This window comes from Scheffersomyces xylosifermentans (genome assembly GCF_036884685.1).
Source record: "Scheffersomyces xylosifermentans strain CBS 12540 chromosome Unknown RJT20scaffold_1, whole genome shotgun sequence".
In the NCBI taxonomy this organism is placed as follows: Eukaryota; Fungi; Ascomycota; class Pichiomycetes; order Serinales; family Debaryomycetaceae; genus Scheffersomyces; species Scheffersomyces xylosifermentans.
The window spans coordinates 546,171-560,077 of record NW_027042939.1 but is presented as its reverse complement, the minus strand read 5'-3'; the positions used below and the strand labels follow the sequence as shown (position 1 = coordinate 560,077).

General features: G+C 41.2%; 6 protein-coding genes across 6 annotated transcripts; 1 reads left to right on the top strand and 5 right to left on the bottom strand. All coding sequences in view use genetic code 12, as the record gives it.

Moving 5' to 3' along the window:
* Positions 1-17: 17 nt before the first annotated feature.
* UTP21 (rRNA-processing protein) lies at positions 18-3,028 on the bottom strand. The gene has a single exon (XM_064916033.1). The coding sequence runs from the start codon at positions 3,003-3,005 to the stop codon at positions 177-179; it is 2,829 nt and encodes a 942-aa protein (XP_064776754.1). The 5' UTR covers positions 3,006-3,028; the 3' UTR covers positions 18-176.
* Positions 3,029-3,389: 361 nt separating this feature from the next.
* On the top strand, positions 3,390-5,513 carry RJT20DRAFT_8002 (tRNA dihydrouridine synthase). Its single transcript, XM_064921222.1, has one exon. It carries the CDS (start codon positions 3,469-3,471, stop codon positions 5,347-5,349), a length of 1,881 nt encoding a protein of 626 aa, XP_064776753.1. The 5' UTR covers positions 3,390-3,468; the 3' UTR covers positions 5,350-5,513.
* Positions 5,429-6,331, bottom strand: RJT20DRAFT_123755 (uncharacterized protein). The gene has a single exon (XM_064916032.1). It carries the CDS (start codon positions 6,198-6,200, stop codon positions 5,601-5,603), a length of 600 nt encoding a protein of 199 aa, XP_064776752.1. The 5' UTR covers positions 6,201-6,331; the 3' UTR covers positions 5,429-5,600.
* A 674-nt stretch (positions 6,332-7,005) lies between these two features.
* Positions 7,006-8,742, bottom strand: ECM3 (putative ATPase; the record flags this gene model as incomplete). The annotated part of the gene is made up of 1 exon (XM_064918085.1): positions 7,006-8,742. One exon carries the CDS (start codon positions 8,740-8,742, stop codon positions 7,006-7,008), a length of 1,737 nt encoding a protein of 578 aa, XP_064776751.1.
* A 1,201-nt stretch (positions 8,743-9,943) lies between these two features.
* RJT20DRAFT_4289 (uncharacterized protein) lies at positions 9,944-10,525 on the bottom strand (the record flags this gene model as incomplete). The annotated part of the gene is made up of 1 exon (XM_064920115.1): positions 9,944-10,525. The coding sequence occupies one exon, from the start codon at positions 10,523-10,525 to the stop codon at positions 9,944-9,946; it is 582 nt and encodes a 193-aa protein (XP_064776750.1).
* A 1,451-nt stretch (positions 10,526-11,976) lies between these two features.
* Positions 11,977-13,614, bottom strand: POB3 (FACT complex subunit; the record flags this gene model as incomplete). The annotated part of the gene is made up of 1 exon (XM_064918084.1): positions 11,977-13,614. The coding sequence occupies one exon, from the start codon at positions 13,612-13,614 to the stop codon at positions 11,977-11,979; it is 1,638 nt and encodes a 545-aa protein (XP_064776749.1).
* Positions 13,615-13,907: the final 293 nt, after the last annotated feature.

Genomic DNA, 13,907 nt, shown 5'->3' with positions numbered 1-13,907 from the left:
CTGCAAAAATTATTAAAATCATCCATTGTATATGTCTACATCTCGAACATGTTATTACGCCAACTCAGATGTAGCTGACTTCAAAAACGATTAAGATTAAGATATATGCATTTTAATAAGAAGTTCTATAGGATAGATATTTACATGTCTTCTTCTATTCATGTTTTTGCACCCCGTTAAACGCTGCTTAAGAAATTGATCACACCTGAACAGTACTTAACCAACTCGTCCATCTTTTGCTCTCTCTCACTGTTCAATTCGCTCCACTTCTCAAGAGCATCATTCAAAGCGGTCTCATCGGCATTGTTATGGATAACATCGCCATGGTTCTTCAAGTACATCGAAAATACAGCTTGGAACAATTCGAAATCTTTGTTAGAACGAAGACCCTGGTTAAGTGCCTCCACGAAGCTGGCCATTTCATTCAATGGAGGGAAAGAATTTAATGATCTAATCTCCAAGTCAATTACGGCTGGAGAAGCTCCTATCAAGTATTTCAAGAATTCCGAGTAATCTGATTGTTCAGATCCTTGTCTTAACAATTTGGTGAATTTGGACTCAAAGTCATGACTCTCTCCATTCTTTAAGTTGCGCAAACCTTCAGCTTCCTCAGAAACTTGCTTGGATGATTCCGCCGCTTTACCTTCAGCTACGGAGGCTCTGTCTCCAACAGCTTCACCACCTAAGGTTAAAAAGAAGGGCGTGTTTCCAGGTTTCTTTGGGGCCTCCTTAGGCTTATTACGCTGTTTGATTACATCCAAGTGAATCAAGTTGCTATATTTACTTCTTGAACCCAAAGATAATGTAACCAAAGAATCGTCAATTTGGTCTAAGGTTGAGTAAGATTGAGCGTTAATCGTCTCATCTTCTTCATCTTCTTCCAACGCTCCGTCCAAAAGAGTGGATCCACCATCACCAGATGCAGTAGGCAAGAGGATAGTAGAAAAGTCTTCTTCCTCAACATGTCTTGTTGAAATAGGCTTGAATTGAGCTCTATTTGTCCACAAGGAAATTCCGTTACCAGAAACATGAGTAGTAGCCAACATATCACCGATAGGAGAGAACTTGACACCAGTAGCAACTACAGGTAATCTAACACCATCAATACATCCTCCAGTTGGTAAGTCCCAAGTTCTTAAAGTCGCATCCAAACTAACAGATACAATCCATCTTCCATCAGGAGAAAAGTCTAAACTCGTGATACGATTAGTATGTCCGATCAAGACTCTTACAACTTTTTGAGTAGTGACATCAACAATGACTATGCTTAAATCGTCTAAAGCACAAGCAATCAAATCGGATGATTTATGGTATACCATGGAAGTAACTGGAGCGTCTAATTGTAATTTACCCAAATATTTTGATTGGGTAAAGTCATAGAAACCAACAATACCATCCAAGCCACAACTAACCATTTTTCTGTTCATTCCATCAATAGCTACTCCTGTCACGGCCTTTTTGTGCAAGACGTATCTCTTGCGAACCGTTCCCGACTGAAGGTTGTAAACACCAATTCCACCTTGAGCAGAACCAACCAAACCGAAGTTTCCACATTGAGAGATACAGACAGACTTGACCATTCCATTGTCAATTGTATTCAAGTTGAATCTGCCAACTCTTTTATTTCTGGAGTCCCAAGTTCTAGCAAATGGTTCGTCCTTGTGCGCAGTTAAGACGTTTTCCCAGTCACCTTCACGAGCTTGGGATGAAGCAATTGCAATTATTTCGGGGAATTTCTCTCTCATGGACTGGACTGGTCCAGCTTGTCTCTTTCCATTCTTGGATTTTGGGATTCTTTGAGACATTTCTTGTGCTTGGGCATCCTTTCTCAATGAGAAAGCCCAGAAAGATTTATCTCTGGAAGCACTGTAAATAAAATGAGACTTTTCTTCATCTGGGAACTCTATCGCGACAGGTGGAGCAGAATGACCACCTCTTGATCTCAAATGACGCGGAGGGGATACGATTGAAGAATTCGATGTTGACAAAGTAGGATCAAAGACGTATTCCTTCAAATGGTTGTCTCCTCCATTTGTAACTACAATTGGCTGTCCATTCAAGAACTTAGCACTGGCGACACCACCGTGAATCTCCTTATGAGCATTTCTCAATATGTGAACTCTAGCTTGTTGAGCCAAGTCAAAGAAAAACAAGTCACCAGTACTCAAACCAGCTACCAAATGGGGAGAACCATCGGTTCTAAAAGATAATGACACAACTTTAGCAGACGCCTCTTCCGGGGCGGCAACAATTTTTTTGCCCAATACTTTACCCTTTTTCAAGTTATATAAGTAAACGCCTCCAGTAGTAGTTCCAACTGCAATAATATCTAACACTGGAGCCGCTTCGACACAAGAAATTGTCTCAGTAAACTGCTGAGCTGGGGATCTGAATAATAATTTACCCGTACGAATATTGAAAAGAATTAAACCACTGGTGGTAGCAACTACGATCTTATTCAAATAAGTTGGTGGGTGAATCAAACCAACAATCGATCCATCAATAGCAGTATTGATTCCTTTCAAGGTGGTGTACAACTCGGATGCAATTTTCTTGCCAGAAGGCTTCTTGAAAACAAAAACGTCGCCATCAGAAGCTGTGGCTACCAAATATTCACCAAATGGTAAGATGTGGGTAATAGTTTCGGAAGTTGGAGCTTCCAAAAGGTGCTCTAAGCGGCCTCTCTTGTAAATTCCGATCTTGTTGGAGTATCCAGCGAATACGAAATGACTATGAGCAGCCAAGCAAGTTATCTTGGATGGAGTTTGAGACTGGGAAACGAATAATAAATGCAAAGTTGCGGCATCGTATATCTGAAACGATCTACCTACGGAGGTGACGATGTAAAAGGTAGAACCTAAGGTACCTATGGCGAATGGTGTCTCATTGGAAACATTTCCAAGGACTCTAAAGGGACTGAAAATTTTTGAAGCACGAGGAGTCTTTGTTTTAACAGACTTAGCCTCGTCATCGAGCTTCCTTCTCTTGTCAATCGGCTCGACCATAATGCTGCTTACGTCTTTCTTTGCCTTCCAGATAAAACATATATCAATCCATATTTGATCTTTCATCTGTATTTTTCACTCCAAATAAATTTCAGAGACTGCACACAAAATACATTGGAGATGAGACTCAATGGTATGCAATGCTCTTTAAAGGAAGATTATCGCCGTGAATTATAGTGGTTAATAATGACTTCAATTGCAGAAAAGAAGAGAAACGGTATCTGAAGAGTTAGAAGTAAATACTTCAAAGCTTTCCAGAAGATTTAACTCCATCGGGGTGTGTATTAGTGTAAACTATCGTTCCTTGATCAGCTTAAAGACCCGTGCCGCGCTCATCGTTGCAAAATAATTTTGTACCATTTTTTTTTTCAGATTAACTGGAACAGCATTTGGATACTGTAAGTGATTCTTCGTACTTGGTTAAGGACATTTGAACCTTCTCTGTACCCCAATATAAGCGAAGATGACCTCTGCACAAGAAAAGAGAACCAGCGAACCTTTGGAGTCCTCCGACTCCAAAAAAATCCAGTTGGAGCCCGTGGAACCGGTGCAAAAGAGAGTTGATCATTTTGCAAAAGGAATGGCTGCTATTAAACCAGAATTTATTGTCGAAAGCTCCCTGAAAGTTGAAATTCAATATGATGATGATGAAGCCGAAGGTGGAGAAAGAGGAGAACCAGAGAAAGGAAGTGGAGGCGGAAGAAGAAAGAAGAGGGGCCAAAATAAGAACAGAGACTTGAAACAGAAGAAAGAAGAGATTAGGTTATGTACTAGTTTGTTGGACCCTGAAAACCCCAAGGTTTGCTCATATGGCCCTGAACAATGTCGTAGTACTCACAACGTTGAAGAGTACCTTGCATCCAAGCCAGAAGATAACGAAGGAATTTGTCCTGTCTTCAAGGCACTTGGCTACTGTCCAGCTGGTTTGAAATGTAGATGGTTGCAGTCTCACTATGACAAGGAAACCCGCAAATTGATAAAGGACTTAGAAAGAACCGAGAAAAGCAAAGAGGAATTGAACTATGAAGTCAATATTGTTTCTCATGAAGCCAGAGGAAAGTTGAGAAAGAAGCAGTATGAATTTGAAGTCGCTTCCAAGGTGATTGAATTCATTGATACGACCGTCCAAAGTGAAGAGAACATTGCCAATGCTCAGCAAAAGAGAAAAGATAACGAAGCCGCCTTTGTAGAGGCCCCATTCAAAATTGCCGAAAAGAAGAGATTAGACTTTAGAAATGCTAAAATAGTCTCTCCATTGACAACAGTTGGTAACTTACCTTACAGAAGGCTTATGAAGACCTTGGGCGCAGATGTTACTTACTCTGAAATGGCACTTTCTGTACCATTGCTTCAAGCCACTAACTCTGAATGGGCGCTTCCAAAGGCCCACAGAAGTGAATACCCTGGTTTCGGTGTTCAAATAGCCACTTCTAAGCACTGGGCAGCTGCTAAAGTTGCAGAAATATTATACAAGGAGACATCGCATGTTTCTGAACTCAACTTAAATTGTGGTTGTCCAATTGATCTCTTGTATCGTCAAGGACAAGGCTCTGCTTTGTTAGATCAACCAGCCAGATTATTGAGAATAGTAAAGTCCATGAACGCTAGTTCGGGAGATATCCCAGTTACTGTCAAAATCAGAACGGGAACCAGAGATAACAAGAATACTGCTAAGACTTTAGTGGAGCGCTTATTGGCAGAGAATGATGTTGCAGCCATCACTTTGCATGGTCGTTCGAGACAACAACGTTACACCAGAGAAGCCGATTGGAATTATATTGCTGAAGTTGGCCAAACCGTGAAAGAATGGAACGATAAGAAAGAAGACGACAAGGAGCTGAGTGACACTCAAAGAACATGTTTTGTCGGAAATGGTGATGTTTACTCACATGTCGACTGGTACAATGCCGTCAATAAGGAGGGAATTGACTCAGTTATGGTCGCTAGAGGTGCTTTGATTAAACCATGGATATTTGAAGAGGTGGAGGCACAACAGTACTTGGATAAGTCTGCAACAGAGAGATTAGATATATTGCATAAATTCACAGACTTTGCTTTGGAGCATTGGGGAACAGATGAGTACGGTGTTGGATTGGCCAGAAGATTCATGTGTGAGTTCTTGAGTTTCACTCACAGATACATTCCAATTGGAATTTTGGAGAGACTTCCTCCAAAAATCAACGAGAGACCTCCACAATGGAGAGGAAGAAATGAGATGGAAACCTTGCTTGGGTCGACTGATTACAAGGACTGGATCAAGATCACTGAGATGTTCTTGGGTAAAGCAGGTCCAGACTTCGTCTTTACACCTAAGCACAAGAGTAACGCTTACGAAGGTAACTGAGAGACTTTATAGACATAAAGGCACAAGACATTAAATAGTAACATGTACCATAACGCAAAATACTACAATTCAATTAGAAAAAACAATCCGTAAAATGTTCAAATTTAAACACCTTTAAGAGGACAGCAGCTAATTACACTATTTAAAACGAGCCGAGATCATGTATCACACATATAAAAGGCCATGCTGAGACTAGCATTATCTTATATTATGGCAGTACGATCAAGCTGTATTTCCACCAGATCACACTTTCAGTTCTTTCTAGAGGTACCGGTGGCACTTGCAGAGACATTGTTGTAGTCTTTTCTCAACGTCTTAGCTTGGCTCTTCAAGATTTCCAAGTCCTCTTCCTTGGCTGCCAATTCCTTCTTCAACTTGGCTACATCAGCTGAGTCGGTTGAAGACTTGGATGCATCATTGGCCTTGTAAGCGTCCAATTTGTCTTTGGTAGCGATCAATTCAGCAACCAAGGAGTATGTTCTTGTCAAGATCAAGGTCAAGAACAAGGTGAATCCACAGAGGTACATATTTCTTTGGGCGTAGAATCTTCTAGCTTGTATCTCGGATCTATCGTTGAGGATACCAGCACCTATATTACCAGCTGGTCCTGGAGAAGTGGAGTGTAACTCAGAGGTTACGGTATATACTCTGTTGACAGAGTCAATGAATAAGACGAGCACAAACGCCAATATACATTTGATGGCTATTTGGAACTGCTCGTTCTTGAATGGCGCCGAGGCCACTGTCAACACCCGTCTTCTGAGTGCTCTTGGGAAGGGCAACGACAAGACGGCAAAAAATGCCATTTCCGTTGCCAACAACAAGAATACAAGATTGTAGTATAAAGCCATTGGGAGGGTTTGTTAATGGAAAGTACTAAAAGTAACAGAATAACCTTTCCACGCGTTTCAATTGATATTTGAAATCAATTATATACTCAATTGATGAAAGTTTCCAAAGTAGCAACACTATTCACAAAGCAATGTTCAAATGGTAATATGTCACGCATTTCAGGTCTCACCTCTTTTGCTACTGTTAGCTGGTCTTAACTACTATAAGGACTGAGAGACGAAAAGGGTAATGAGTTCACGTGACGTCATAATACATTGTACCTTAAAGTTGCGGTTACTATTGCTAATTGATGGTTGCTACGGTAAGGGGTAAGTAGATTTTGGTTGGGTTCGGTAGGCGGAGGGTTTTCGGTAGGGTTTTCGGTTGGGGGTTTGTTAGGGGTTTCTGTAGGGGTTTCTGTAGGGGTTTCACCAGAGGTATGATAGTAGAGTTTGGGCTATGCTATTAATGCGTTATATGTATATGCTTTCTATGTGATGTGCGCTTTCTCTCGTACGCCTTCTGTATACGCCTTCTGTATACCTTCTGTATACGCTTTCGGTATGTATGTACGGTTTCTGTATGAGGCTATATATTAGGTCACCATGAGATATCTATATTTGCAAATCAGGATGGTGAATGTCAGGTGCAAGTAAAATATATATGAAGGGTCTATGACGGGCTCTATACGCATATCAAAACATAATATAACAAAAAGGAGACAGAGATCAAGGTATCCGTATGGAGTATTATTAAGTGAAAAATACGATGACAAGCAGCACAATTGCCAAAAAGGACAAATGTCTTTGTAAATGCAATTGGGGATCACATCCCGAGCGAAACACGCAACGTGAAAGTAATCAAGAACGGTAAAGTAATACAAAGTATGGAATACTGGAAAATCAAACAAACGGCCAAACAGTCCATTTGTAAATGCTCTTCAGATTTTGGATCTGTGTAGAAAGCCGTGAAGTACACTAACGCAGTAGCATTAGGCAATCCGAATTCTAGTACACTGACAAATCTTAAAAGCTTATCGTCACCATACCACCCTCCCTTGTAGAATCCTGTAGTAATACCCACTCCAATCATTGGAATGAGAATCAATCTTGAAGCGGTGATCATTACCGCTGTTTTCCAGAAACCTGGCGGCATCGTTTTCACTTCCAAACGAGATATGGTAGTGCCCAATAAAAGTAAACCTAATGGAACAGAAGCAGCTCCAATATAACTGGTAAGGTCGATAACAAATGATAATGGTGGTTGCCCATCGGGAGCAGGTGGAATCAGCACTTGATTTGATTGAACGAATAATGCTTTTAGTGGAGGCGCCATGGCAATAGCGAGGGAGATGATTAATGATAGCGAGTTAGGAGCAAGAAAGTTCTTCAAGACAGTGATGATTTCTGTCTTGGCTCTGGACAAGAACGGCTCCTTTTCGAAAGAATGCAATTGGTCGTCAATATGAGGGACAGAAACTGCACCAACCTCGCTTGTTCCTGTTACACTTCTCTTCACCTCATTGTTTCTCAAGGCTTCAAATTCAGAGTATTCATTAATCACATCACGTATATCTTGTGACTTTTGTTTTCTAAGTTCCGCTGTTCTAGTTGGAACCATCTGCAACGGGTTGTAGCTAGCGTTAGAGTCTCTTCTTGATCTCCTGGAGGTGGAGCTTCTATTTGATGTGTCAGATCTAGGATTAGATGCAAGCCTCTCCAATTCTCGTACACGGAGAAATTCATTATGTTGTTCGTCCTCTTCTTGCTGCACGTTCGTCTCCAGCTCGTGTCCTGATGGTGTTGTATTCTCTTTTTCATCACCACTGCCGCCAGTCATAGATGAACGTGAAGATACGGCACAACTCAGAATAGAAGTTGCATCATTATCAACTTGAAACCTAGGGTGGCGTGCCTCATTGCCAGTACTAGCAGCAGCAGGCTCAGGAATAATTGGCAAAGTAGGCAGGTTTGTCGTACTGGTTCCCTCCTCGATCTTTCCTTGTTCTTCGTCAACTTTCTTGTCAAGCAATTGTTCCTTAAAGTCCATCTCCACCAATTTATATAACCCCAAACTGAACTGATAGAAAACCTGAGAAGCCAAGAAGATACACACGTACGCTACACCCTTAGCACCCTCATCAGCTGTGAAGAGAACATCACCTTTCGACAATGTTTGCAAGTATGCAATTGGTAAATCGGAAATGTTGGGGAAAAGTCCGACAGAGATCAAACCTCCCAACCAACGTCTGGGAGCTCTTGTTGTTACATATGTGGCCCAAGCAAGAAGACCTCCGAATACGAACAATAGTGTTCCCGTGAAGAAAATGATTCCTAAGTTCTTAATATCGGAACTTTTTAAGTTCTGGACAACATTTTCAAAAATTAAACAGGGCATAATAGCATTGACAATAGCGTCTGCAATATCACGACATGTTGTAACCGTTAGAATATTTTTTCTTGCAAGGTAATAACCTAGTGCTATGATGAAGTAGATCTTGAAGATAGGCTTTGCAGCAGCGTATATGATCAATCCCAAAGGATGTTCTGTGGAGTCGGACATGGCACTTTGCGGAAATGTCCTTTTTCGGGTATCAATGTAGGAAGTATGATTGAATGAGGATTAAATGACCTGACAACTCAGGAAAAACGGCTTTGGTAGTGTTAGCAAAGGTATGGGTCGAGACGGCTAATCTGTTCTAATGACTTTCTATAAGTTTCTCTAACTCTAAATCGTGGTCCTACGGTATTCTATCAGTTCTCCCGATTGAGATGCCCGCCTTTAGTAGCTAAGAACGAGCCAGTTGACCGAAAATGATATTAAGCAAGCGCTAAACAGTGGAAAACGAATCTTCTGATGTCTACGAAAGTTCTCAGGGTAACTGGGACAGTTTGCCAAGATAACCTAACGGACTTCTTCTACAGATTTCCTATATCCTTTTGGTTATAATCAGTGCCAAAGCGCATTTTGAGCCCATTCAAATGGATGCGGTATAATTTTCGGTTATACTTTCGACACTACTTTTCCATGGATATTATTATGGTGATGAGTATGTATGCTGTTGGGGTCCTTCCCGCGGAAATCAGTGTGTGTCTGTGGAATACGCAGTCTCAGCCTTATGTATGAGAGTGTATGGAGGTGTTTGACAGGTAGTGAGTCTACATTATCGGAACAATTCACGTATAGTAAAGGTTAAGGAAAATTATATAACTTGTAATTAATAATAATAGTAATAATAATAATTGAGGATAGGGTCTTTTTATTAGCTCAGCAGAAAACCGCTGCTGGGGACCACAATAGAAAATTTAAGCAACTAGAAAACTAGCACGGCGAAGAATGGAAAGTGTTGAGATGATCGTAAATTGGGGGGTATGTGGGGCGTAAAACGAGTGGAGTTGTAGGGGGGATGTGCTTTATAGGTAGCACACTCTCTAGGAGAAAGGTCAGTACTATGGTACAGTGCGAAATACCACGAAAACCGTAGAAACTGGTTTAAATTGGAGACTAGAGTTTTTGAGTTATTTGTGGCCGCTGTGAAGTGCCATGATGTCAAAGGACAAAATAGGACAACGTCTCTAGAAAATGTCTAGAACATTCGGAGTGTTTTATCGTACCCAGAGGCACGAAAATATGATAGAAATATGACATGGAGTTTTGTGGAGCGGAATGAACATATGTGCAGAAGGTGGTGCAAAATGTGAGACCAAGCAGAACTGGAGCCAAATAGAATTTATTGCTAGTTCATTATGTTCTTGGCATCAACTTACTGCTTTGCTGGAACGAAAGTGATACGCTTGACAATCGCACGTGGATTTGTAGCAGCGATGTAGTCATTGGCACCAGCGTGCACTTTTACTATCGATATGACATCGTCAATCTGACATATTATGTTAGACTTACCATCTTCAGTTATCTCCAACTCTTCGAGGAGCTCGTCGATATCTTCAATATCACTCAAGTCGATATCGTCATCACCTAGTTTAGGAGACAGGCCACGGTTTGGAGAAGCTCCTTTAGCCGTCTGGTCAGAGAAGATGGACACATCTGACATGGATGAACGGTCTGTACTGCGGGTCTCCTCGAAAGAGCTGGTGTCCAGAACATCTTCTTGGGATGGGTCTATTCTTATGGTTTCGAATTTGAAGGACTCAAACTTGCGGACATTGCTGACAGTCAATCTTGCTGGTGACCGCTGAGGGATGTCAGCCATTTTCTTGGGGGCGATAGGTTTGATACTTTCGAAGATTTGAGGTTCTTGGTTGGTGATGGTTGCGTAAATAAGATAATCAGCGAGTTCGTCTCCTAAAGAGTGGTTGGGAATATTATTCTCCAACACTGTTGTCATGTCAAGTTATTTATATAAAAAGTACACAGCAAATATTTTAAGGGATGGTACTTGTCGTGCTTCTGTACCCCTTGATGATGGGAAACGAAAATGTAGAAATGTAAGTTGTTTTATAACGGAGCACCACCTTTCTACTGCTGGTTTAGCTCCTTCCACATTTATTACCCAAATTTGCAAGAGCTACATTTCTTTTTCCACTGTAGAACTGTAAAAATACATGCACAAAGAACCTGTCACGTACCACAGTCCCTCTACCGAGCTGTACTGATGCATGGGTTGATAACGATCTCTTTGCTCAAAGAAGTATATTATAATTTTGCAGCTGGCTAATTTAATGCTGGTTTACCGCATTAGGCAATTCGCGAGAAAGTGTTCCAACGGTAAAAATCAATTACTTTTCCTAAATAGTTAATTTGCTGGAGTCAGTGCGACTGCGATGATCAAGCAGAATGATGTATGATGCACTTAATGACAAAGGAGTGTGACAATGGAGTACCTTTTCTTGAATCATGTTGAAGTAGAGTGTCCAACACGGGGACAATAGAAGCATTGTTGGTTTGGAGAGGCTTTAGATTCCCCCGAGAAAAAGAAAGTGGTAGGTGCTACTATCAGAACGAGATCATAGCAATGTTTGCGACAAAAAAAAATGACAAGAAACGTTGTCCCACGGAAAATGGCTGGCAATACGGTCAGAAAACAGATAGACGTGCGTGTGATCACTGATTTAGCTTTTTCCTAGTGTAGAAATCAAATCGCAATGCAGTGAGTGTGAGTGTCGGCTACAGAAAACGCTGCTGCGGTCATTGCGAAAACGCTTCATGTGCATACTGAAATTGAGCTGAGATATGCCATGGAAATGTAATGAAGAATTCTCATTTAACAAGTTAGTGAAGTGAATTTTCACCCTATCGTTCTTCTTGACTCTTATTGTCGGGATAGGCCATTTGTTATTGATTCCAACCATCCGTCTTTCGATAGTTCCATCGGGGCTGGCGTTAACGTATGTTGCATTGAAGTAGAACGTGTGAGTCTTTGCAGCTCCTAGCTCCTGAACTACTATATATGGAGCGTAAGCATGGCAATTCCAAGTAAAAGACTAAGGTGCTTACGATTATAACTACAAGTAGCCATCGCCTCATTTTTCGAATATAAGATCCTTTTTCTTAAATGGCTAAGATATAACCAGTGGGATCGACGATACTTTCCTCATGAGGAGATTAGTACCTCGATATTTAACTAAATTTAGCTAGAAATGTAGTCAACGTATAAATCGAGTATATATTACAAGGTACTTAAAGCCTTTGGCTGTTCTAGCCGAAATACATATAACTTCGTAACACACTTACAGTTTCCTGAGAGGGAAACCGTAAATGAACGGGGTCCGTTCACCCACTTACCAAGTGGCTTATCTATCGACTCCTTCGAAGTTTTAACTAAGATAGTACATTCCTCTAGTTCTTCGACTTCTTCTTTGGTGGTCTATCATCGTCCCCGCCCACCTCTGCATCAGAAGCCTCAGAAGCAGACGCTTCAGAGTCGAACTCTTCTGCTACATCCGAGTCGGATCCAGATTGGAAGGAGTCGTCGGCACTCTCGTCTTCTCCCTCTCCAGCACTTCCCATGTCCACATCGTCGTCGTCGTCATCTTCAGCTTCGTTGATTGCCTTCACTAATCTGGCCTTAGCCAATTTCTCCTCATTCTTAACTCTAAGTCCCTTTTCTGCGCAATAATTTTCAATTGTTTCTTGTTCCTCTCTATCAATACTTCCGAAAATATGTGACTGATTGGATCCTCTGACATTTATCTCAAGATCAAAGGTTCGAGATGCCGACACACCTCCTCCCGTTCTGGACATGGTGACATTACTGATCTCTGAGAAAGGAATATATATGGTTGGCTTGGTGACAAAGACGAAACATCTGTCTAAAGGATACAAGTAACCTTCTGATGCCTTCAAAGAACAAGAAATACCAGGTTGCAAGAAACGAGACTGGAATGACCCTGGTACAATCAACCTTCTCTCTGTCAATCCCTTGAAGCAGTGGGACATGACCAAATGGGTAGGAGCATCATAGCTTTTTTTCAATCTTTCCTTGTATTTGTCGTTGTATTCTTCTTCAGACACATTCAATTCCAACTCAGTCTCCTCCTCCTTCGCAAACTGCAAGACCAAGAATGGGTATCTGGTTTGACCCTGTCTTAATGGTGGGTCAATTTGTAATATGATTAAGTGATGGGCCTCATCAGGCTTAGGCAAAGAGAATATTCTCTCGATTTGCTTGTATTGAATTTTGTAGTCATACGTTTTACCACGCAATCTCAATGAAGATGGATACATGTCGATATCATAACGACCTCTTGGAGTCAAGAAAAGAACGTCACTGAAAGACACAATAGCCTCACCAGCAACTTGTCCTATATCGGCCTTGTCCTTCAACTGTTCGTAGAAAACAGTAGCAGCATTTATTTCTTCGACTGTCTCTTCTTTAGCAGCTTCTCCGTCTACATCTTCTACGTCTTCACCATTTTCCGATTTGACAGGTTTTTCTTCTTTCTTCCTCGTTTCATTTTCAACTGTACCTGGGACGTAGAATCTCATTTCAACCAATTCGTCACCAGCTTTATTTGGGCCAGCATCCAAGTTGAATTCAAGAGCAACTTCATTTTTACCTGTTAAGTTTGAATTACTAATGAAACTGTAAGGAATTTCAAAAGCTGGCTTGTTGTTGACCTGGAAAATCAATTCATTTCTGGCCAAGTCATTTTTACCCCAGTTCCATCCTCTAAGAGCATGTTCTTTGTGTTCTAAGTTCAAGTGGAAGTTTCTTTGCAACTCTTGCTTCAACTTTGTGAAGTCTTCGACATCGAAACCATCCAACATTACAACACCCTTATTCTTAGTCTGGACTCTCAATTCGTAGCCTCTTGAGCCTCTTGACCATTGTGCAGTTAAGATCTCTTCTGATGGCAACAAGAAAGGCTCACCAACAGTTCCTTCTTTCCATCCCAAACCAGAGTCTGCTATACGCATACGACCGCTGTTCTTGGACTGATTCAAGAAGATCTTTTCAAAATCCGTGTTTACCATGATGCCTAGTATGGAATTGGGTATGTACTACGTATAAGGTCAACGACTTGATGGACGAAAGACAATAAGGCCGACTTGTTAAAGAAGCATCAATCGCTGAAAAATCGGAACGCGTTGATATTGCGACATAGAATGCGACATTTGAAGATGCTACGACATCTTTCAGTTCTGAGCGTGGAGCTGTTGGAGGAGAAGGAAAGATGGATTCTTGATTCTTGTTGATTTCTAGGAGGAAAATTCGAGAAGGCGAGTCGAAACGTATATTGGTCAGTGGGAGTTAGTAGTTCGTATTT